General features: G+C 41.7%; 1 protein-coding gene across 3 annotated transcripts in view; it reads right to left on the reverse strand.

Moving 5' to 3' along the window:
• LOC124263683 (dentin sialophosphoprotein-like) overlaps positions 1 to 25,882 on the reverse strand; it is a 101,435-nt gene that overhangs the window by 4,837 nt on the left and 70,716 nt on the right. For 2 of the 3 annotated variants that reach the window (XM_046698338.1, XM_046698337.1), the window contains exons 17-23: positions 21,108 to 21,299; positions 20,000 to 20,161; positions 19,294 to 19,401; positions 18,067 to 18,180; positions 17,728 to 17,865; positions 5,611 to 5,786; positions 4,498 to 4,588 (exon numbers count right to left, since the gene is read on the reverse strand). In XM_046698338.1, coding sequence (XP_046554294.1) covers positions 4,498 to 4,588; positions 5,611 to 5,786; positions 17,728 to 17,865; positions 18,067 to 18,180; positions 19,294 to 19,401; positions 20,000 to 20,161; positions 21,108 to 21,299 — 981 coding nt within the window. Of the gene's footprint in view, positions 1 to 693; positions 3,827 to 4,497; positions 4,589 to 5,610; positions 5,787 to 17,727; positions 17,866 to 18,066; positions 18,181 to 19,293; positions 19,402 to 19,999; positions 20,162 to 21,107; positions 21,300 to 25,882 lie in introns of those variants that run through there. The other variant, XM_046698339.1, reaches the window with a different exon arrangement.

Here is a 25,882-nt window from a genome sequence, read left to right on the forward strand (position 1 = left end):
TTTTGTTTCCTTTGTCATCAGAACCTGGCAACTGATTGATGATACAAGGTGGAGGAATGTGATCTCACAGTAACCTCAATGTGGAAGTTTCAAAAGTCACGTTAAGTGTCATCCTCGTTAATCTCAGGGGTATACGTTACGATCACTCTTCACTATACCCTGAATGCATCCACGGCTTGGCCCGATGATTTTATTACCTCCCTTGGCTGGCTTTTTATCTAATCAAGTGTCTACGCTGGGAAGTTGAGGTAACCAATCATAACTCACTTTTGTTTCTTAAATTATCAAACATTTAAACTTGGCAACACAATTGATGCAGAGGTATTCTGAAAGAGGTAGAAGGAGTTCTTTTATATATTTTTTGAAAGTTTCAGATCTGTCAATTTGTGTGTATTATTTCCTAAAACATCTGAGTGGCACTGCGAATAAACCTTCGCGACTGCGACCGCTATCTTTGTTGACACTGGCAAGCTCGGTTGGTAACGGCTGCTTAGCTGATTGGCTACTGTGAGAATGCGGAGCCAGCAAAGGGAGGTAAAAAAATCATCGGGCCAAGCCGTGGATGCATCCAGGGTATAGTGGAGAGTGATCGTAACGTATACCCGGAGATTATCAAGGATGGTTAGGTGTTAGGTTAAAAGTCTGTATCATGAAAAAAGGTATGTAAGAAATATAGAACATCATACTAGTATATTTGGACATTGTGTATTGAACTCGTTCTTCAAACTCATTTCTTTCCCACCATGATATCTTCTCGTTCAATACAAAGGGTAAAATATGCACTTGTATTACATTCTGTATATTTGCTTTTAAGGACAGAAGATGGCTGTATGTTCAATGAGAAAAAAACAAAACATTTCCTAAAATGTTTAATTTGTATATCAACATATCACATAACTTAAATATATCTTCATGATATATTTAGTGACATAGGATGAAAAGCAGCACAAAAAAATATATAATCCAATTGCTTTCTGCATAATAACATTGTAGTTAAATCCACATTTACATTTGGCATTAAACTAAATTGTACCTTGTCATTTTATCCTGAGGACTTTGACAACTGACACCTGGAGACCATCTGACACCACTCACACACAGTCTGTCAGTGTTGGTTGATAATGGATGGCTGGAGACAATCAACACCTGGATCCATCTGACACCACTCACACACAGTCTATCAGTGTTGGTTGATAATGGATGGCTGGAGACAATCAACACCTGGATCCATCTGACACCACTCACACACAGTCTATCAGTGTTGGTTGATAATGGATGGCTGGAGACAATCAACACCTGGATCCATCTGACACCACTCACACACAGTCTGTCAGTGTTGGTTGATAATGGATGGCCGGAGACAATCAACACCTGGATCCATCTGACACCACTCACACACAGTCTATCAGTGTGGTTGATAATGGATGGCTGGAGACAATCAACACCTGGATCCATCTGACACCACTCACACACAGTCTGTCAGTGTTGGTTGATAATGGATGGCTGGAGACAATCAACACCTGGATCCATCTGACACTACTCACACACAGTCTATCAGTGTGGTTGATAATGGATGGCTGGAGACAATCAACACCTGGATCCATCTGACACCACTCACACACAGTCTGTCAGTGTTGGTTGATAATGGATGGCTGGAGACAATCAACACCTGGATCCATCTGACACCACTCACACACAGTCTATCAGTGTGGTTGATAATGGATGGCTGGAGACAATCAACACCTGGATCCATCTGACACCACTCACACACAGTCTGTCAGTGTTGGTTGATAATGGATGGCTGGAGACAATCAACACCTGGATCCATCTGACACCACTCACACACAGTCTGTCAGTGTTGGTTGATAATGGATGGCTGGAGACAATCAACACCTGGATCCATCTGACACCACTCAGACACAGTCTATCAGTGTTGGTTGATAATGGATGGCTGGAGACAATCAACACCTGGATCCATCTGACACCACTCACACACAGTCTGTCAGTGTGGTTGATAATGGATGGCTGGAGACAATCAACACCTGGATCCATCTGACACCACTCACACACAGTCTGTCAGTGTTGGTTGATAATGGATGGAAACTGGTGGCTGGAGACAGTCAACACTTGGATCCATCTGACACCACTCACACACAGTCATCACTTGGATCCATCTGACACCACTCACCCAGTCATCACTTGGATCCATCTGACACCACTCACACAGTCATCACTTGGATCCATCTGACACCACTCACACAGTCATCACTTGGATCCATCTGACACCACTCACACACAGTCATCACTTGGATCCATCTGACACCACTCACACAGTCATCACTTGGATCCATCTGACACCACTCACACACAGTCATCACTTGGATCAATCTGACACCACTCACACACAGTCATCACTTGGAACCATATGACACCACTCACACAGTCATCACTTGGAACCATATGACACCACTCACACAGTCATCACTTGGATCCATCTGACACCACTCACACAGTCATCACTTGGATCCATCTGACACCACTCACACACAGTCATCACTTGGAACCATATGACACCACTCACACACTGGTGAAGAATCACTACGCTCTTGTCAGTGCTGACAATACAAGAGAAGATGACATCATAACTAAGGAACTGTCAATCTTGCCACAAATAATACCTTTCAGTTCTTGCATGTAAAATACAATTTGTGATAGTTTACACCACCAGGAAGGAAGCCTTCTAGACCAGTGGGATCCAGGCACTCCAGCATCTTTGGAAGAGGTGTGTGGATCACAGAGGGGATTACATTAGGCTATCTTACCTTCCTGTATATTCTTCTCAATACAAAAAGAAACATTTACAATGACTGCTCTTTGCCATTGTTGGAAGTAAGAAACCTTTTTCAAGTAGTAAAACTAATCAACAGATTTGTGAAACTTTGTACAGTGACATCGTTTGTTCTGAGGCTGTCACTGTAATGGCATATAACATGAGGATGCCAGCTGACCAAGGACCAAATGTCCAGCATCTCCTACAATACTATGTTTACCGTAGACAAGAGGACGTGAACATCACTCTCACGTCATATACTGCAGGTAAGTATTTGCTGCTCACTCTATTTTACATGAAAACACACCAGTTTTAATGCATGTTGCATGTAAGTGAACGAACCAATGCCTCCCCAAACCATGTAAACAATGTTGGATTATTGACTGAGGGATTGATTGGGACACATTGACTACATAGAAATATCATGTCTGATATGAAAGTTTAGAAGGTTTAATAGACTCATTTCAAACTCACACAAACTTTTGATTTATCTGAAGTATATATTTTTAATGTACCCTACAATACACATGTCAAGAGTAAAAGGCTCAAATGTCAGACAATATCTATGTGTAGTTGAGCTCAGTAATACAGATTGGTTTGTCATTACTGTACCTTTACAACTAAATGATAAAGGACCAGGGACTTTCTTCAACACCAGTTAATAGACACGTTGAACATCTACTAATGCAGTATTCTGAAATCCTACTTCTTCCAAGTGCACCCATTTCAAATGTCAGTTTTTTAGAAAGCTGGTCCAACATACAGATACATGTCCAGCAGGATGTCTGTACTGATTCTGATACTGTACACAACCTACTTTATACAGTAGTACACAAGGTGATAGATATACAGCTATACACAGATATACATGCTATGTACAGGGATTATCCAGTCCTCAAAAAAACACATCTGTTTAAGAGGAGATGCTCTCCATCAAGTTCACGAAGGATAATTTAGCTTCCTCATTGAGCAGATTCTTCAGGCTGTAGGTATTTCCTGGAATGAAATGTTGACATTACTTGAAACGGTTACTGAAAGACCATGAATAAACTAACTAACAATGGCAATCTGCTACAATTTACTGGATTTCATGTAAATTCCACTTTGTCCTAGATTGAGTAAAAACACTTTCAGAATATGTTCAAAATTAAGCATAGAAGTGATTCTTGTGACGTCCCTCATGTTAAAGAGTTCTGGGGACCCTAAACATTGACACATGATGATTAAATACGGTGCGGTGCGGTGCGATGCGGTGCGGTGCGGTGCGGTGGCGGCAAGGCAAGGAGAGGAGAGGAGACTTAACAGTACTTATGTGCGCGCATGCATGTGTGCTTCTGTTAGTCTGGACTACTACAGGTTTTATAGTGAAAGCCAACAGTGACACCATGCTGCCCCCATGGACACAGTATTCTGACATGAAGCCGACAAGTCGTTGTTGTATAAAGTCAAGCACCAAACACAGTAACAACCTGTACTATCTTGTAACACCTTTTCGGTGTGATGGGATCACTGATCTTTCACTTTCCAGGTATTCACTCTATCAACTAGACAATGGAGGCAGGCCATTACATGATAACATTCCTAAGACAAGCATGGCGTGAGATTTCTGCTTGATGTGTAAAGCTTTGCATGGAGACAAGCGACAAGATGAAGATGATAGATCTCACCTCGTGGGACAAAGAACTGGTCGCCAGCCTCCAGCACAGTACTGCCCCTGTGGATGGTCACAGACAGCTTCCCATGCACTATAGTGAAGATCTGAAGCAACAGAGAACAGTTCCTATTTTGATATGCCTTATCTTACACAATTAATCAATTCCTCAAACAAGATTAAATGGAAAGTACAAAAAAAGACAAACATTAAAATGCCATATTTTCTTTCAATGAGTCTCTGAAAAATGCATCCTACAACACGAACATATTTGTGACACTGGTTTAACTGCTGATATGAATATGGTGTGGAATCCCATATTCACCACTTCCCAGGCTTCTCAGAAGACGTGTCTACATGACCTTTCAAGGACCTAGTTGAGGTAGAGTCCTATCTACAGCCTGTTTACCTGACCTTTCAAGGACCTAGTTGAGGTAGAGTCCTATCTACAGCCTGTTTACCTGACCTGTCAAGGACCTAGATGGGGTAGAGTCCTATCTACAGCCTGTTTACCTGACCTGTCAAGGACCTAGTTGAGGTAGAGTCCTATCTACAGCCTGTTTACCTGACCTGTCAAGGACCTAGATGGGGTAGAGTCCTATCTACAGCCTGTTTACCCGACCTGTCAAGGACCTAGTTGAGGTAGAGTCCTATCTACAGCCTGTTTACCTGACCTGTCAAGGACCTAGATGAGGTAGAGTCCTATCTACAGCATGTTTACCTGACCTGTCAAGGACCTAGATGAGGTAGAGTCCTATCTACAGCCTGTTTACCTGACCTGTCAAGGACCTAGTTGAGGTAGAGTCCTATCTACAGCCTGTTTACCTGACCTGTCAAGGAACTAGATGAGGTAGAGTCCTATCTACAGCCTGTTTACCTGACCTGTCAAGGACCTAGTTGAGGTAGAGTCCTATCTACAGCCTGTTTACCTGACCTGTCAAGGACCTAGTTGAGGTAGAGTCCTTTCTACAGCCTGTTTACCTGACCTGCCAAGGACCTAGTTGAGGTAGAGTCCTATCTACAGCCTGTTTACCTGACCTGTCAAGGACCTAGTTGAGGTAGAGTCCTATCTACAGCCTGTTTACCTGACCTGTCAAAGACCTAGATGAGTTACCAATGGAGTGTTTACCAGTGTGTTGTCTTCCAGGGCCTGTGTTGGCTTCTCCCCCAGTGGAGCGATGAGCAGATGTCCCACGGTGAAGGCTGGCTGTTGTATAGCATGGCAGATGATGTATGGGTCTCCCTCACAGGGAGAGTCTCCATTTGGACCCACATACAGGGAGCCGTCAACTGGAGCAACACAGTCTGGAAACAATACATCACTAATCTCAGAACACAGCAGAGGTACTTTTCCCCAGTGCGGTATACAGCCCTTGGGATCTATGCTGATAAAAAAAACCATCCAAAATAGAGAAACACACAAGCACAAAAACAAGTAATCTTTGCTATGACAACTGTATAAAGCAAAATACACAGTTAAATGCTTTAGAAGCCATAAAAAATTAAAATATGGTTAAATCATAGTGGACACATACCATGTTACCCAAACCACAAAACAGGTAACTACCCCTGGTGAAATATGGGCAGCACAAATGATAGTTTCAGGTTTGAGTAAGCAAGGAATCACAATCAACATTATTTCAAGAACATCCCAATAGTAAATGCTACTCACTGAAGTTAGGTCACATGGAACTACCACTGAAAATCATAATCCTGTCATCACCTTTCACATATAAGTACGCAAATAATACACCCATTCAGTAAATAAGACTTACTGATAATTCCTGATCTCATCCTACTCCAAGGAAGTCATGTACAAAGATTCAACAACCAACAAAACGCTACTTGAATTTGGTGAGGAGGACCTTGGCCACAGATATGGCATCAATATGACAGAAAAGGGACATAACTCACCTACACATTTCACTGATAAGGCCCAAGGTCGCCCTAAAACCTTATATACATACATACACTGACAGAAAAGGGACATAACTCACCTACACATTTCACTGACAGAAAAGGGACATAACTCATTTACACGCTTAACTGATATAAAAGGGACATAACTCACCTACACATTTCACTGACAGAAAAGGGACATAACTCACCTACACGCTTAAAGAACCAATAAACTTTGTTTTTTGTTACTCTTTTAACCATTACATATGAAAGATTTGTCGTTAGTCTTATGCGGAAACTTCTTTAAAAACTTGTGGTTAATTAATACCGAGCGATTAAAAGTGGCCAAAAAGTCGCCTGCTTCCCTCTCGCCCGCCAACGAAACCACAGACAGGTTACGTAACTCTGTCGCCAGAGCACTGCAGTGACGTCATATGAGGAACGATTTTCAGTTAGTTGTATAGAAAGTGTGTAGCACGCTCATCATTTTGATGATTTCTCGACATCAACGACGACATGCTGAATCGTTGCTTTGTCGATCAATTGCTCCTAGGGGTCGGGCGATGGTGTCACCATGCACAGATTTCCACAGGACCCGCGGTTAAGTGCTAAATGGGTTATGTTTGTGAGTGCGGCGGCGTTGTGGAAGCCTGAAAGCGATATCTTACTTGTGTTCAGATCGCTTCCACGAAAGTTAAAGAATCAAAACTACTTACTAGTTGTAGTAAAATATGTATATGATTGATGACCATAAAGATTTTCCATGACACAACTTGTAACATAATCATTTCTTCCTCGAAGTGAGCTTGTGGTCGAAGTAACAATAATATTGTAAGTAGTATTATATTGACACCCACCTCGCTGCCAGGAGAGAAATTGTAATGTTATACGCTATGTCATGCAAAATCCTATTGGTCATCAATAAAATACATATTTTACTACCAGTAGAAAGTAGTTTTGATTTTGTAACTTCGGTGAAAACAAACCTAAATAACATTTATCCTCACACTGGCGGATGTTCCCGACAGAAGGCATCATTTTGAAAATCGTAAAGTCTGTTAGAATTAATGAGATTATAGTTTGTTTTCATCAAGTTAGAAAATCAAAACTACTTTCTACCATGAGTTAAATGTGTATTGGAATCATAACCAAACGGATTTTGCATGACACAACTTATAACATAACGATTTCTTCCACGGAAGCGAGGTGGGGGTCGAAGTCACAATACTGAGCGATAAATTTCTTGCTACATTCACATGGTTAATATTCACTCACCAGTATGTAGATACTAGTCAATGTACGTCTTTATATTGGTCTTATAATCCTAATTAGTTTATTATCATACTTGTATGCATTTTGAAACTAAATAAAAAGCAGACGATCTGCTGATACTTATAGTGAATTTATAACAGAACTGTAATATCTAGACATTTTATAGTTTGCTAATGTGAATCATAATTCGCACACACACCCTAGTGTATGTTGTCTGTCTCATTACACTTCACGGCGAAAACAATGATTCTGTTGAATGCTACGACAAATGAATAAAAACAAAATGCAAATATTAAAATTAAAACAGGTTAAAGTTATAGGAACAATGTCAGGCCATTACCTTGTTCGAGGAATGTATCCATCAATATCCACAAAACTGTCCCAAATGATGTGTCTTTTAACAGTTTAATATACGAAAAATTGATAAATCTTTTCAGGTATTGGTGTATAGTCTCATTGGTCACCCAAGATAGCACACCTGGCAACTAATTGCATAATGTCCGCCTTTCTTTAAAAACAGTAATTTAGTTAGCCAATAATGGGCAATCAATCAATGTATTGCCGGTTAATCCTTTGAAAGAAGGGCGTTGTTTTACTTGAGACACCGACAGGACAGAGTGTATTCAGTATAGATTAGTAAATCTACATACATAAACACTACCTTTTGACAATTCCGCTGCGTAAGATAAAAGTAATTAATCAATCAGCGTGTTATCGGTTAATCCTTTGATCGATGTTTATAATGTTGAATATTTACTCCAGACACAAGAAATGCCAAATGGGAACCTTTGTCGGGTAATCTAAGTGTGTTACCACTAATTATACCTGTTATAAATTCATTAACTGACCATCAAGTGAATGATGATAAATAACATGTGTAGGTTTATACCACCTAACACGGGTTACAACAAGGGAGTATTAATTGCTGTATTGCATGTGAAAACTTATGGGCCGACACTGTTTTGAGAATACAAACAGATTTTTACATGACATGATTAAATATCGAGGTAAAAAAACACAGAAATGGGATAAATTTAGATCAGTCATTATACAAATAGGGCCTAACGACACCAATTGATTTTGACAGAATCGTCTATGAAAACAAGTTGTAACTCGGAAACTAGGCAAAGCAGGAGACAAAATTAAATGACAGTAGATTGTGAGAACATGTAATTTTCTGATTAAAATTGATATTTTATACTTATCCTGACTCATGCTACTTGCTTGTCTTCTTCTTGCGAACACAGTGGAACACTTGTATCTCCCAATTGAAGTTCCCTTCAATGTAAAATCACTAATTAGTACTCACCACGAGTTATCTGTCCCCTCAAAAGCGTGGGAACGAGGGCGCCACCTCCTGCCATGTGCCTCACTCTCTCCTTATATAGCGAGCCCAACACTTGAATTTTCAGGGAAATCCAAAGTGTTATGTGGGGAGGACGGGAGGGCTAACCTCATGAGTCAGGATAAGTATAAAATATCAATTTTATTCAGAAAATTACATATTTTTCCTTATCCTGACTCATGCTACTTGCTTGTAGAATCCGACGGAAACGGAGGTGGGAATACAGACTACTTTGGATTTTAGATAATTAGTGATTTGTACTGTAATGACTGTAATAACCCTTATGGGAACTTCATAAAGGCACTGAATTGATGAATTCCTGCTGCTAACTTATCAGCTGCCCTATATGGGTTATTACAATATAAATATTATGATAAAAGTATATACAACATGAATACTATGCTTAAGACTAATAGACTTAAGCTTGACAATATAGCATAAACTTCATAGAGTTTGTTAGCTAATATGCTTTTATGATATAAACATAGTACTGAGCTTAAGATATGATTAAACTTAAGCTACATATATAATAGCAAAACTCTGTAGAGTTTGTTATCTAATATACTTTTATGATATAACCATAGTACTGAGCTTAAGATATGATTAAACTTAAGCTTAATATATAATAGCAAAAACTCCGTAGAGTTTGTTAGCTAGTATACTTTTATAATATAACCATAGTACTGAGCTTAAGATATGATTAAACTTAAGCTAAATATATAATAGCAAAAACTCCATAGAGTTTGTTAGCTAATATACTGTTATGATATAACAACCATAGTACTGTGCTTAAGATAATAAATGAACTTAAGCAAAATATATATAGCATATAGCTATTTAGTACTGTTATAAGATAAGTAGTAAAATCTGTAAGATTGACTTATCTTCTCCGATGAACTGTCAACTGTTGTGCGAGGACCATGGGACCGAAATGGTGAATACCTGAGACGTCCTCGGTGGTGATATCTCTCAGATAATGGTTGGCAAACACCATATCGGATCTCCAGAAACAACCCTCCATTATGGTATTCAAAGAGCAGTTGCATTGTGAAGAGCAAGTGTCGATGCTAGCAGCTCTTTTCATGAGGATTAGATGCTCTTGGAGGGTCGAGTCCTGCAGCCTTGTAGGCACGTAGTATGACAGTTCTGATCCAAATGGAGATGGTAGTGTCACGTGAGACTTCAGTCTGCGTAGCTGTTGATAGAGGAATAAATAATCTCTTGAATTTTTGTCTCCTCTGTTTGGATCGGTGGAAATATATTTTCAGTGCTCTTACTGGGCATAGTGATAGATCCATCGTATCATGAGGTCCAAGTATAGATGAGAGAGCTGGGACGTGGAATAACCTGTCTGGTTGGCCTGGTAATTGGTTCTTGGAGATAAAATCCCAACGTAGTCCCATATGCACGATGTTATGAATATCATCAAAGCGTGTTCTCTCGTAATCCAATGCGTGAATCTCTGACATCCTGGCAGCCGTAGCTAGAGATAACAGGAACAAAGTTTTCTGTGTCAGAAATTCGAACGATGTAGATTCTAAAGGTTCATATGCCTCACTTGTGAGGTGTTGGAGCACTATATTTAGATCCCAAGCTGGAGCGTGAAATCTGCGTTTCTGATCCTCCAATCGGAATGCTCGTAGTAAGGCGAGTAACTCTGGGGTCTTGGTTAGCTTGACACCCGTTCTCATAGTTATGACAGAGCTTATTGCTGCAAGATAAGTGGATAAGGTTGAGCCTTTTAGATTTTTAGTCTGACGTAGATAACATAAGTAGTCAGCCACTTGAGGATGAGTAGCATATCTAGCTGTAAATCCTTTCTTTGCAGCATAATTCACAAAACTGTGCCATTTGTCATCGTATAAGTTGCGAGTGGAGTTACGCAAGGCAAGCGTGACTGCTTTTGCCGCTCTGGCTGAACAAACCGCTCTTATTTAGACACGCCTTGATACAGTCCATACGTGAAGTTGGAATGTTTCTGGCTTTCCGTGCGCTTGTTTGGTGTGCGGATGTATTAACAGATTCAGGCACTTTGGAAGCTGTAGTATTGGTTGTCCGATTTCTTGAATAAGAGTTGGAAACCATGTTCTCGCTGGCCAGTAGGGCGCGACCAAAATGAGATGGAGGCTCTGAGTTTGTTTGATTTTGAGTAACACTTGTGGGATTAACGCTGGTGGCGGGAACGCGTACGCGTTGAGTCCTTCCCACGATATGCTTAGTGTGTCCGTTGCCCATGCTAGTGGGTCTGGAACTGGCGATACGAATGTTGTCAGTAGTTGAATCGAGTGGCAAATAGGTCTATTAGTGGAGTTCCTATTTCCTTGATAATTTGAGTGAATATCTCTGTATGGAGCATCCATTCTGTCGGTGATGGTTGGAGTGGTCGAGAGAGAGCGTCTGCTATTACATTCTTTGCTCCTGGAATGTGACATGCTCTGACATGAATGTTGAGATTGTCGATTAAATCGAACAATTGAAAACATAGAGTCAATAGGTTCGGGGACCTTGTTGAGCCTTGTTTGTTCACATAAAACGCCACTGTCGAATTGTCTGTGTGAATCATCAACTGAGCATTCTGTAGTAAGTTGCTCCAGTGACTTATGGCATTTATCACTGCTTGCATCTCTAGCAGATTTATGTGTAATTTGCTCTCTTGATTGCTCCATAGGCCTGACGCTGTCCTGCTGGCGAGATGGGCTCCCCAACCTTGTAGTGACGCGTCTACGTAGAGATGTGTTTCCGATTCCGGCTCTATTAAGGAGACGTCTACGCAAACATTCGATCTCTTGGTCCACCATAGTAGGTGAGGTTTGACGTGATCTGGTAGACTGAACGGTAGAGAGTCGTCGAGATGCGAATTGATGAGGACTTGCAACGGGCGTAATTGTAGTCTGCCTCTGACTGTCATGTCTTGAGCTGATGTGAGTAATCCCAACAGGCTCTGCGACTGTCGTAGTGGTAGCGGAGAGAGTAAGGCTTGTGGGATTGACTGTTGAATCTTGATCCATCGGTCCTCCGGTACAACTATACGATTCTGGGCTGTAAGAAATCGTATACCTAGAAATTGCAGATCTTGCGTTGGGGCTAGGTCTGACTTGAGTAGATTTACTAACCATCCTAGTTGAGATAGTAACTTGATTATAAAGTTCAGCTGTAGTCTGAGACGCTGTGGATCTGGATCCACTTGTATCCCGTCGTCTAGGTAAAACGCGCTGCGAAGACCTTGACGATGTAGGTATGAGATGATAGGTTTCGTCACTCTTGTGAATAACCAGGGGGCCGATGAGATGCCAAAAGGGAGCACTTTCCATTGGTAATGTATTCTGTCTAGGATAAATCGGAGATATTTCCTTGAATCTGGATGAATCGGAATGTGTAGATATGCGTCTTGCAGATCTATGCTGGCCATGTAGTCTCTGGGACGTATTAAGTGCCGTAGTTGCGGTAGGTGTATCATGCGAAACGCTGGCGGTTTGCTTAGATAGTCTCTGTTGAAGATGCTCATATTGTATATGAGACAAAACTTTTCCTTGGAATTTTTCTTGGGCACTAGGACAACTGGGAAGTAGAAACCTGGTACGATGTTTACTTGATCCAGAACTTCTAAGGCCTGCTTGTTTAAAAGTGTAGCTACTGCTTCTCTTAACATTGGTAGTTGTAATGGATGGAAGTCGAACCTTGGAGGGATGACTGTCAATGGAGGTTTGGCCTTGAGTTGTATTTGATATCCATGCTGTAGGATTTTGGATACATAAGGATCTTGTAGGAATCCCCAGTTTTCCCAGTGCAGATGAAGGCGTCCACCCACTTGAGATGGTTGTACTGGAACGGCTGGGGATGGAAGACTCCAGTCGTTCCGAACCTGTACTTCATCGTTTATAAGTGCGGGAACCTCTGGATGACCTGCCTCTTGCTGATCCTCCTCTGAAATTGCTGTATTGGCGACGAAAAGACTCCTTAGAACCTTTTGCTGTAGTCAATTTCTTGTCCCGTGCTTTCTGTAGTCCAGAGAATTTCGACTTGCCAGAGTATCTCATAGATGTTTGCTTAATGACATTAGCAAACGCATGCATGGACTTAATCATAAGCACCTCTCTAGAGTCCTTAGACACTTCTTTGGAGACCTTGTCTATGTTACCACCAAAGAGATATGGAGATGACCACGGGGCAGCGTAGAGGGATTCAGTAAATTGATCACCCCAATTACAGGAGGCTAGGAGACCTTGACGACTAGCCATAGTAGTAGCTGTAGAAAGCGCTGACAAATGATCTGTTAGGAACTGTTGGTCTCTTTTCTGCATGAGTAGAGCCGAGTAAATCATCCTATCTTCTTCCTCTGTAGAGTCTTTGAACTTGGTGAGGAGAGTTTCATTGACAGTTCTAGATCTATTCAGTCCAAATAACATTCTCCTAGAAATGGTATCCAACTGGGCTAGCTTGCGGTTGTTTATTCTATAATTCCTGGACTTGGCATCACTGATTAACTTAAAGTTCTCATCAATATCTTGAGCCTTGAAAAAGGAGTCCATATTGTGGCCTGCAAACTTCTTAGCGTTGAAAACCGGGAAATGTGCTGTCTGAAACTTCGTAGATTTGGTAAAAGCTGCATCCAGATTAGCTGGAACCGCTGCTATCGGGTCAATAGGAGGTAAGGAGATAGTGTCAGCATCATCTTCCTTCATCAAATAAGTATGGGCTGAGTTCTCGTTCTTAGACGGGGAGGAAAGTTCCAACCCATTCACCATCCAGTATCTAATTTCTGCATCCGAAAATACGATACCCTCTTCCTCTTCTGACGTCGGATCACAGATAATAGAGTGAGGTGGAGTCCTAGATCTATATGAGGATCGACGAGAAGAATGTGGTGAACGGACTGACAAGTGGCTTGTATAGGGAGACCTTTGTGGAGACTTCCTTGACGAACACTGGTGGCTTCGTGAAGCTCTCGGTGAATCCCTTATAGATCTTCTGGGTGAAGATGACTTGGAGCCACTTAACCTTCGTGAAGGCCTTCGTGAAGGTATCGAGTCAGAGTCCGAATCATTAGATAGGAGCTTGCTTTCGCGAACGACCTCTGTGTTCTTCAGGGTCTGAGCTCGGTGAAGCACTCCTCCTCCATTGAAGCCTTTCATGAATGATGAGGATCTGGGTCCTTCGTGGAGAAGCGGACTGGGACGTCCTTTCGCGAAGGCCCGATCTGAGGCTGGGTTGCCCTTCGTGGAGCAGCGTCTGTGGGCTCTGGGGCCCTAAGCGAAGTCAAGCAAACGGGCTCTGGGGCCCTACAAGACTGTAAGTGGGGTGGGCTCTGGGGCCCGCAGCTCTGAGGCCTCTGTAAACCGTATCGATCTTCCATCAACATCATAATCTGGCTGACCAGGTCGTCTGGGACGGTCTGCGCTGATATTGACGCTGCCCTCTTAATGGAAGCGACGGGACCCTCAGGTAGATTCTCTGCCGTCAGTGTAGGCATCTCTAGCTGCGTGTTGATCTGCGCTGAGGTGACGGTAGCCGATACTGGTCGCTTCTTATGCCATACATCTGGAATGATGATCGGTAGATCGTCATCATATAAGCCCAATTCTGAAACAGGAAGAATGTCAGATGAAATTTTTAGTAGTCTTAAGTAGGTTTCACTTTCGGCGAAGATGTAGCCTTGGGGTGTGGGCGTCGCGTTGTGGCGGCGTGGAAGCTCTCCTGGTCTTAGACTGGGGACGACGGGATGTCCTGGGATGCAGGTCGCTTCTTGGAGATAGCGGACTGCGTCCCCGCTTCTCCCCCGAGGGTAACTCAAGCGGAACACCAGACGGTAGGGGGTCGTCCGCCAACAGTTGACATGGTATATCAGACTCTGATCTATTAGCCATGACTGAAGTCTGTTTCCGTGATCTATCTGCTGCGCGTCTCAAGACGCAAAATAAATATTTATCAAAGGCAGAATTAGATAATTTAATACAATGATTGCAATGTGAAACAGTAGAGCATGGCGTAGTACAACTAGGGCATATTAAATGCGGATCAGCAGCTAGAGAAATGTAATTTACAAACAGTGCAGATTTTCATTAACGCAATCTACTGAGCAAACACGGCGAACCATGAATAAAACAGTAGAAACACGAATAAATATCAATGCATCATGTAGAAGGACACTAAAGTACTGTCGGAAATGCTAGAAAAATGCTTTTTGACTTATATTTAAAATTCAGAGGTATTACAGTTACTTAAATAACAAATATCACTTCAAGAAACATCTACCTAATGTAGACCGAGAGAATAAATTTTGAGACATGCCCTAAAATGTGTTTTTACTGATGAAAATACCAAAAACTTAGAAAAATAAGGGGTAGTGGGACGTTATTTGATACAAACATTAATTGCCTGTGTTACGTCATCAGCATCGACGGTATCGACAGGTGAAATTGACACCTGAGCACACGCTTTCGGGTGAGGGTCATCTCAATAGATGTTTTCTGCAAAATGTTGAATATGTGTGCATTATAGTATAATGTGTATCGGTTATGTAAGGGATCATTTGTGTATGTGTGTTTGTTTTGAAATAAACATACGAATTACTGTACATTGGAAAGAGTCCAATCACTTGTGTTATCTTATCGATTGATTGTAGAAATGTGCAACGTTTGAATAAATGTTTTGCATGTCAACAGTATATTTCATTGAAAACATATGGATGTAATTGGTCAGTTTAATCTAGTTGTGAACATTGGCCAAAGATTTAACGAAGTCACTGGTGTAGCTTCTTTAGAATATGTATATTTTTCTTCTCATAAAGTTTGTAGACCGCCCGTCTAAGCACTCCCTTGTCAAAGTTGTCAAGGATGGTTTTACGTCCCGGTTTTGCATTTGAGACGGTCCCTGTCTTGTCTGATTTGTTTACACTATTGTAAACTTGTTGGTAAGACATGCCAACAGCTCTACAAGTTCTGTAATAAACCCTTTCTAAACTAATGAAAGGTTTACCTCTGTCTTTTTTAAGCAGAAAAAACCCTATAAACCTTTGCAACAATCGACTGCAAATCGTTGGCCATAGTGGACGCTGTGATAAAGATGTGCATGCATGACGGGAAACTTATTTATCAAGACTTAACATTTATATAATAATATTTCTTCAATAAAGAAATGATAATTAAGTAAAGTAACACAAACATTGAATATTTTTTTGTTTAGGAAAAACGTTTATTCATATTTTTACACCACCTGTATTATTAGCATATATGTAAAGACTATTTCAGATTTCTGTTGTTGAACTCTGAAAAAATATTAAGTTGCTGTTTTGGTACCAAATTTTCTCCTGTAAACTGCCCTTCAAATGCATGGGAATGTTAAATCGATTGAAATTAAAATTAGGTAGACAATAGGCGAGTTGATATATTGACAACATAGTACATTTATCACCTTTATAAAGATATTAAGGCTAAAAAGCATTTTTCTAGCATTTCCGACTGTACTTTAGTTACACCTCTATAGATGATTATAGGAGGTAAACAACTAAATATAAATAAAGGATATAATGTGTAGGGAGACACAGGCGCTCTCACGTCCTGCTCACTGGGCGAAGAAGGAGAGAGTGAGGCACATGGCAGGAGGTGGCGCCCTCGTTCCCGAGCTTTTGAGGGGACAGATAACTCGTGGTGAGTACTAATTAGTGATTTTACATTGAAGGGAACTTCAATTGGGAGATACAAGTGTTCCACTGTGTTCGTAAGAAGAAGAAGACAAGCAAGTAGCATGAGTCAGGATAAGGAAAAATATATAGCTTTCATTTTCCACAACAATTGTCACGATTTCAGATTTATACAAGCCTGTAAACAAGATAATTTACCCCCTAAAATGTAGATCAATTCTGCATCGGCCCTCAAAACTATTCCTCATATGACGTCACAGAGACGTGCCGCTCTGATTGGTTGAAATTTCGTTCGCGGGTGAGAATTGTGCACTGTTGTCAAAAAGGTCGATTTAAGTCAATTAAAGGTCGAAATGAGTAGTTTTAATGACGGGGTTTCATTTATAACGATGCCAGTTAGTGATTTATGTATTTGTACCCCCTAGGGTATATGTGATCTTTAACTGCTATAAATGGGACATAACTCACCTACAAGAGCTTCTTTCAGGAAATGGCCATAACTCACCTACAAGAGCTTCTGTCAGGAAAGGGACATGACTCACATACAAGCTCTTCTGACAGGAAATGGACATGACTCACATACCAATCCACTGGCAGGAATGGGACATGACTCACATACAAGCTCCACTTGATCATGAAGGAAAGGGACACGACTTGGAGTAAACTTTGCGTGCAGACTCTTTCATTGTTGTCACAACCCCTACTGTACAGTACACAACCCTGTGCTCTTAAAAGAACCCATGAATCTGTTGGTATATGACCAGATGGTGGCCACATGAATACGTGCAAACACCTAGTTGTGGGTACAGCAACGTGCAGTAAACTTGGACAAAGTACTGTGACTATGTGTCCCAGTCCAGCCAGCTGTCAATGGGTACCTGGTAAGGATGAGACGCAATAACTTGCGCCTATTGGCTGCAAGAGTTGTATGCTCATGTCTCTCCTACACACTTCACTGACAGAAAAGGGACTTAACTCACATACAACCTTCACTTGAAGGAAAGGGACATAACTCTCCTACACACATCACTGGAAGAAAAGGGACAGAACTCACCTACAAGCTCCACTGACAGTAAAGGGACACAACTCACCTACAAGTACCTCTTCCTGTGTCTCTGGGTTCATGACGGGGAAGTCAGAGCTGACAGTGTAGTCCAGGGTAGAAGAGAGATCAGTGTGTACAGAAAGGTTGGCTTTGGCCAGTAATTTATTTCTTGATAATTTTGAACCTGTGAAAAGAGAAACATATTCGTCATTAAGCTCCAAGAGAAAAGTATCCTTCACAAAATAGTCATTAACGATTAAAATCTATACTACTGTTACCTTGTTTGAAATACTTTACTATATATCTGTGTGGATATGAACCTGATGAAAGTGCGCATCATTTGTGTCAATAACTTTGGATTAAATATGTTTGCTATTATACCCACTTTTTGTTTCCTTGGTTTTCTTCATTCTGGCTAGACGTCTCTTTCGCTTCTCTGCCTCAGCAGCTAGATATTCCGCTTCTTTCGAAGGCTTCACACCAGCAATCACAAAAGTGCCTGGAACATTCACAACATTAAACCTAGAATTGCATACTTCAAGGTTTGATGATGGTTAAAACATATTTCCCAAAGAAACGGTGATGCTTACATCAATACTGATCCAGTAAAAATGAACAATAACAAGACTGATCTGAACATGTTACAAGACTTATGTAAGGAAAGGAAGTCGACTGATCCAACGTTGAAGAGCTAAAGTTTATCCATGATCCATATCGACAAGTGGAAGGATCAACACTTTGAAAGCTACACTCAGGTGTAGAGATATCCTCCGAAAGCATTGATCCTGCTTCTGATTGACACTGAGAAAGTGAGAAAGTAACTTCCCTTCACCTCATCCTTATTAGTGAGTGGGTCCATGAACAAGAATGTACAAAACTGCAGGATAAATTTATTGAACTGTCTGTTTTGGGTCATCCTTGACGCCTTTTAAGAACCATGTTTGCAGATTCTAAGGACAAAACCATACAAAACCTGTAACACTTGTGTTGACAAGACACAAGAGTCATGTGAAGGAAAAGGATATAATTAGGAATTATACCTCAACACTCTAATGTAATAACATACACCGAATTAAACATTGATACGTTAATTACATTTTCCCTAATGGTTTCACTCACTTAGTTTTGCCTCTGATACATCTATGATGAAATTATATCACACCAACACGGCACTGGCCAACAACAGATCACTGTGGGATGTATAATTGCTTATTACTGAAGTGGTGATGTGTGATCTTGTACATAAAGTCCAGGTCACAAATCAGTTGAGAGTCTGTGGATGAGTGACGTGTTTGGCAGCATAACTGCTGCGAGTTTCTCGGACTTCTGTCCTGCCCCACAACGAAGCACACATGACATATATGGTCTCACCTTGGGCAAGAGAGTCCAAAATTGTCTCTGTTCACCCTGCAGAAAATGGAAGCCCAATGGGATAAGTCATATGACTATTAACCTCATAGCGATCCACAGGCACCTTAGGTAATCCGAGGTAATAATGTTTATTAAGCTGTATGCGCTTAGAACATGCCTGTTCTTGCGTCACGTTCAGCTTTATATCAGTGGATGTATTATCATCATTATTATTATCAGACACTGATTCAAGACAACCCACCTGACTTTCTTCGTTCATAGATAACATGTTCATTCTTAAACCACTCTATTGGTTTGAGTCGGACTCGGTTTGACCTCCTCACACCCTCAGGAGCAGGCCTGGGATAGACTGAAAAGTGACACACAGTATGGAATCATTACTAATGCATGAAGTCCATGTTGATGCAGGTCCTGGATGTCACCAATCTGCTTTCTTCCACAAGTACATGTATGATGCTGTCACAAAAACATGGGGACATTGGTTTTCCTTGGTTTTAATCCTACAACCAGAATTAATCTGTTTTATCAACCAGTAAAAGTTAAAGGAAAATTGCTGAAAATGTCACAGGAAAATTACATTATAAACATACATAATTAATGTCAATATTTTTTAAATGTCACAGCTTTATTTTGTGTGTGTACTGGAACCTAAATATCAGATATTTTATCACAGAATTCAAATACAAAAATAGCACATTAATGATAACCGATAATGATAACACAATTTCATCATATCCTTATATTTATAGCATACTGAAACAATACCAGATTTACACATTAAATACACAAGTAATTAGGACATATCTATCCTAGAGTGGAATTACATAACATTTCAAAACACAGCAAGTTTATCTTAATTCAACTGAACAAAACGCAGCGTGGGCACCTGGAGGTCTGCACTGGTACAAGCCATGTCAGGAGGGGTGTGATGATGGGCATGTACTCACTGATCTTAGACTTTGGTGGTGCTCTTATGGGAACAGGTGTCGCAGTGTTGGTTATTTCAAAAATATGGACGGGAGAGCCTGTGACATCACTTATGTTGGGCATGGAGTTGCTGCAATTTGGTGAGTCACCTATCTCAAGTTCATGCTCTGACCCTGTGGAATCTGTAAACACAGGCACATGATCAATAATAAAAAGTATTATAGAATAGACCACTAAAGTACTGTCGAAAATAGAAAAAAACTGTATTTTCTCATTTATCTCTACAATTTATGTAGTTGATATGCGCAATGGGAAATATCTGTTAAACTAAGTTCGGCCTAACTACAGTCTCAGTGGTAGAGACATAGGAAACGTAGAAAAGGGACTTTACTGAGGAGAGATTAGTACAGAAATGAGCAATGCGGTTTTATTATGCGGCAAAACGATTTATTTGGAACAGACCCTGACTTAATGCAAATTAGTGTGCAACGATATTGTATAACAAAGGACACTTTTTAAATGCCCAATTTGAAATTAGACGTAGCTCCATTATAAACGCGAGCTGAGGTAAAAAGTAATAACTTCCATGCTGAAACTATTAAGGATGTAGCTACCATGAAGTCTCACTGTCACTACGAAAAGAAACAGATAGGAGGGTTCGTCTCAAAAGCAAAACGGGTGTCGCAGACGATCTTTGGGGTCGGGCTGGGGGATAGAGATATCAGCTAAGATAAGATAATCCTTCAGGGCAATTATACTGGGGAAGTACACGTCATAACAATTTACAAATAATACTGACACTGACTTTCTCCACTATGACCCACCTGAGTAGCTGACACTGTCTTTTTCCACTATGACCCACCTGAGTAGCTGACACTGTCTTTCTCCACTATGATCCACCTGAGTAGCTGACACTGACTTTCTCCACTATGACCCACCTGAGTAGATGACACTGTCTTTCTCCACTATGACCCACCTGAGTAGCTGACACTGTCTTTCTCCACTATGACCCACCTGAGTAGCTGACACTGACTTTCTTCACTATGACCCACCTGAGTAGCTGACACTGTCTTTCTCCACTATGACCCACCTGAGTAGCTGACACTGACTTTCTCCACTACGACCCACCTGAGTAGCTGACACTGGCTTTCTCCACTATGTTGCTGATGGTTACTCTTCGTTTCTTTTTCTGCACTGACTTGACAATAGAGTTTGTCAAACATGGAGTGAGGGGTTTCACTTTTGGGGAAGTTGACACTATTGTTTCTTTCAAGGAAGAACTTGTATTCTTTGTTTGTTTGTTTGCTTTTTTAGACTCCACTGCAAGAAAACATTTGAACTAGAAACATCTGGACTACTGGTGCATGTAGTTCATTATACAAAGGAGTACAAACAAGTGTACTCCTGATCTTGTTCATTGTTAGACACATCTGTCCGTTACAACTAAGAAAGCTTTGACACATTTGGCCACTTACATTTCACCCGCTAACCTCAATTACACTCATATTCAAATTTTCCCCTGAAAGACACTTTACTCTAAATAGTTCCTAGCACCTTATACTTGTTGTGAAAGATAAACCTTTACCACATTTATGTGTACAGAACGTTAATGTAAGAATGGCTGATGGCCAAGAGTGCCATCAACATCTGTTTTTTTCTGTCCCAGTATTCTTAATGTACTGGCCACTATGCTAGTGGGATGAACGGTACGGTACGTATTGCGGTACAAGGCCTTCGGTTCAGTCCATTTCGGTTTGGTATATGAGATATGATCATAATGCAGAAAAGAAAAGAAATGCATAGATCTTGACAAAATGATTTGATTTCTAGACATTTTAGAAAAGGTTTAAAAAGGTTAATAAAATTACGGTATGAAAAATGTAATTTTCTGACTAAAATTGATATTTTATACTTATCCTGACTCATGCTAATTATGCTTGTCGTCTTCCTCTTGCGAATGATAGTGGAACACTTGAAATCCCTTGAAATTCCCTTTAAAAAAGTGGACATAAAATCACTCACCCAAGAGTAGCGTCCCTTTCCTCCCTTTGGCGCCCAAATGGTCACATGATCGGCCATATTTGTCACTCTCTCCGTATGTAAGCACGACACCCGGATTTACAGGGAAATCCAGAGTGACATAAAAGGGGAGGTTGGGAGGGCTAACCTCATGAGTCAGGATAAGAATAAAATATCAATTTTAGTCAGAAAATTACATATTTTTCCTTATCCTGACTCATGCTAATTATGCTTGCAGAATCCGTCGGAAACGGTGGTGGGTCAAGCCACTTCTGGATTCACTGGTTGTAGATTTACGTCCTGTACTACCCCCCCTTGGGAACTTATGACGGCACTGTTGAAGATTCTTTCAACTTCTCTGATGAGTCTGGGGGGACCACAACTTGTCAGATTTCTTCCTGACATCTTCGTGTGGAGTTTAGATATACTAATATTCCATTAGTTATCTATTGCAACTCCATCTCTTGATGCGCGCATCAAGTGGAGATGCGACCCTTCTTCATGTACGAGTATGTCCTATACAAGTTCAGGGTCTATCACTAATGCTAGTCTGTCCTAGACGTGTGCATGGTCTTATAGCCATTGCTCTCCAGAGCGTTGGTTTTCACAAGTCATGTGATAAAAAGGGGTGAGATTTACTCAGCACCTTTGTGGAACTGTTAGTTGTGCTACAACAAGTGGCCCAAACTGGTGAATGCCTGAGACGTCTTCAGTGGCAATGTCTCTGAGGTAGTGGTTGGCAAACACCATGTTCGATCACCAAAAGCAGCCCTCCATTATAGTTGTAATCGAGCAGTTTCCATGCAGAGCAAGTGATGACGCCGTGGAGGCTCGTGGAGGCTTAAGTCCTTCTGCTTTATAGGCCCTTAGTATAACGGCTCTCATCCAGATCGATATCGTCCGAGAGACTTCCGTAGGCGTCTCAGTGGATAAGGGGATGAATAGGCCCTTGAATTTTCGTCTCCTTGTTTTAGTTCTTTGTAAGTAGACCTTAAGTGCTCTGACTGGGCATAAGGATAGATCCTGCGTATCCTGTGGCCCAAGGACTGTAGATAGAGCTGGGATGTGGAACTGTCTGTCAGGCTGACCAGGCAGTTGGTTCTTGGCGATAAAATCCCATCTCAGTCCAAGATGTACGATGTTACAATGTCTTGATTCAAATCGTGTTCGTTCAAAGTCCAGAACATGTATTTCTGACATCCTTGCAGCTGTTGCTAGGGCGATCAGGAACAGCGTTTTCTGAGTTAGCAGTTCAAAGGATGTCCGTTCTAGACGCTCGTATGCATCACTGGTGAGATGTTGTAAAACTATGTTGAGATCCCAGGCAGGAGCCTTAAATTTCTTTTGTTGGTCTTCCAACTTGAACGAGGGTAGTAGTGCAAGAATTTCTGGTACTTTGGTCAGCTTGATACCCGTTTTCATGGTGATAACTGTACTGAGGGCAGCTAAGTAAGTTGAGAGTGTTGAAGCTTTTAAGTGTCTCGTCTGTCGTAGATGACATAAGTATTCCGCCACTTGAGGATATGTTGCTTTCACTGCTGTAAAGCCTTTCCTCTTTGCATATTGTTAAAATCTCTGCCACTTGTCGTACAAGTTGCAAGTTGATCTGCGTAGAGCTAGTGTTACTGCTTTCACTGCTCTGGCGGAGTACCCTCTAGTCTTCAGGCAAGCTTTAATATGCTCCACGCATGTAGCTGGAACAGTGTCGGGTTCCCATGAGCTTGCTTGGTGTGTGGATGGACGAGTAGGTTCGACCACTCTGGTAGTTTCAGGGTTGGACGTCCGAGTTCTTGTATGAGGACGGGAAACTATACCCTCGCTGGCCAGTAGGGCGTGACCAAAATCAGTTGCAACGTAGTCGTCTGCTTGATTTTCTGTAGTACTTGTGGTAGTAGTGCAGGAGGTGGAAAGGCGTAAGCGTTTAGTCCTTCCCTTGAAATGCTTAGAGCATCTGTTGCCCATGCATGAGGATCTGGAATCAGTGAGACGAACATTAGTAGCTGTTTGTTGAACTTTGTTGCAAACAGGTATATTAGTGGGGATCCTATAGTCTGTATGATGAACTGGAATGCTTCTGGATGCAACATCCATTCCGTCGGAGATGGTTGTAGTGGACGAGATAGGGCGTCTGCTATGACATTCTTTGCTCCCGGAATGTGGTATGCCTTCATGTAGATGTTCAGGTTGTCGACTATGCTGAACAGGAGAAAGCTGAGTTGCAGCAGACTTCTTCATCTTGTTGACCCTTGTTTGTTGATGTAAAACGCCACTGTGGAGTTGTCAGTGTGTACCATGAGTCGTGCATTCTTTAGTACTCTGGACCAATGTTGTAAAGCGTTGATTACTGCTTTCATCTCCAACAGATTGATGTGTGACTTCTGATCCTGACTCGACCACTTCCCTGCTGCCACTTCGTTGTTGAAGTGCGCACTCCATCCTTGTAGGGAGGCATCCACGTAGAGATGAGTGTTGCAAACCGGCTCTGACAAAAAGGTCCCTCCGCAAATGTTCGACTTCCGAGTCCACCACAGAAGATATGGTTTCAGGCTGTCTGGTAGTATTATCGGATCTAGGCTATTCACAAATACTTGTAGTGGGCGCAACTGTAATCACCCTCTGCGAGTCATGTCTTGAGCTGAGGTGAGTAGACCGAGCATGCTTTGCCAAGCACGTAGTGTCAACGGAGAGAGCATTGCTTGAGATATCATCTGTTGTATTTTGTATCCTCAGGGACGACTATACGATTCACTGGTGTGATGAGTCGAATTCCTAGGAATTGCAGATCTTGTTTTGGCTCCAATTCCGACTTGAGGAGATTCACTAGCCATTCTAGTTGAGCGAGCAGCCTGATGGTAAAGTCTAGTTGCAGTCTGAGTTGACTGGGATCTTGATGAGCTTGAATCCCGTCGTCCAGGTAGAAAGCACTGCGTAGACCTTGACGATGTAGATGTGACGATGGGCTTGGTCACTCGAGTAAACAACCAGGGGGCCGACGATATTCCAAACGGTAGAACCTTCCACTGGAAGTGCTGTCCGTTGAAAAGGAAACGTAGGTATTTCCTTGAGTCTGGATGTATCAGGATGTGGAGGTACGCATCTTGCAGATCTGTGCTGGTGAGGTAGTCTGCTGGACGAACGAGATGTCGGAGCTGAGGAAGATGTATCATCTTGAAGTTTGCTGGTAGATACTCCCGGTTGAACTTCCTCATGTTGTAGATGAGCCGAAATTTCTCCTTGGAATTCTTCTTCGGTACCAGGAAAATTGGGAAGTAGAACCCGGGCGTGATGAGACCTTGATCTATCTCTTCTACTGCCTCTTTGTCGAGTAGGGTCTTGATAGCATCTGGTCGGTTGCGTAGTTGAAGGCCATCGGGTTGCTTGTGAGCGGCGGAGTGGCTTCCAACTGTATCTTGTACCCTCTGCGCAGTATCTGGGATACCTAGTCGTCCTGTAGTATTCCCCAATTCTCCCAGTACCGTTGAAGACATCCACCCACTGTCGAAGGTTGTACAGGAACGGCTGGGGGTGGAAGACTCCAGTCGTTCTGAACCTGGCCTTCAATGCTTGATTCCTCTTGCACCCCTGGGTGCTCGGCCTCTTCCGGGGTTACCTCTAGGAGCTCCAGTTGGGCGATGAAAGGAGCCTCTTCCTCCTTTCATACTGGAATACTTCTTTTCTCTGGCTCTCTGGACTCCTGCAAACTTAGATTTGTTGGAGTAGCGTTGGGACGTCTGACGAATCACATTAGCCAAAGTGTTGATGGATTTAATCATCATAACTTCCCTGGAGTCGTAAGAGACTTCTCTGGCGACTTCTTCAATTCCTCCTACGAGGATGTAAGATGATGACCATGGGGCTCTGTATAAAGACTTGGTGAAGCGTTC

Source organism: Haliotis rubra, unplaced genomic scaffold, assembly GCF_003918875.1.
Source record: "Haliotis rubra isolate DU_JTF1 unplaced genomic scaffold, ASM391887v1 Scf894, whole genome shotgun sequence".
NCBI classification, from domain to species: Eukaryota; Metazoa; Mollusca; class Gastropoda; order Lepetellida; family Haliotidae; genus Haliotis; species Haliotis rubra.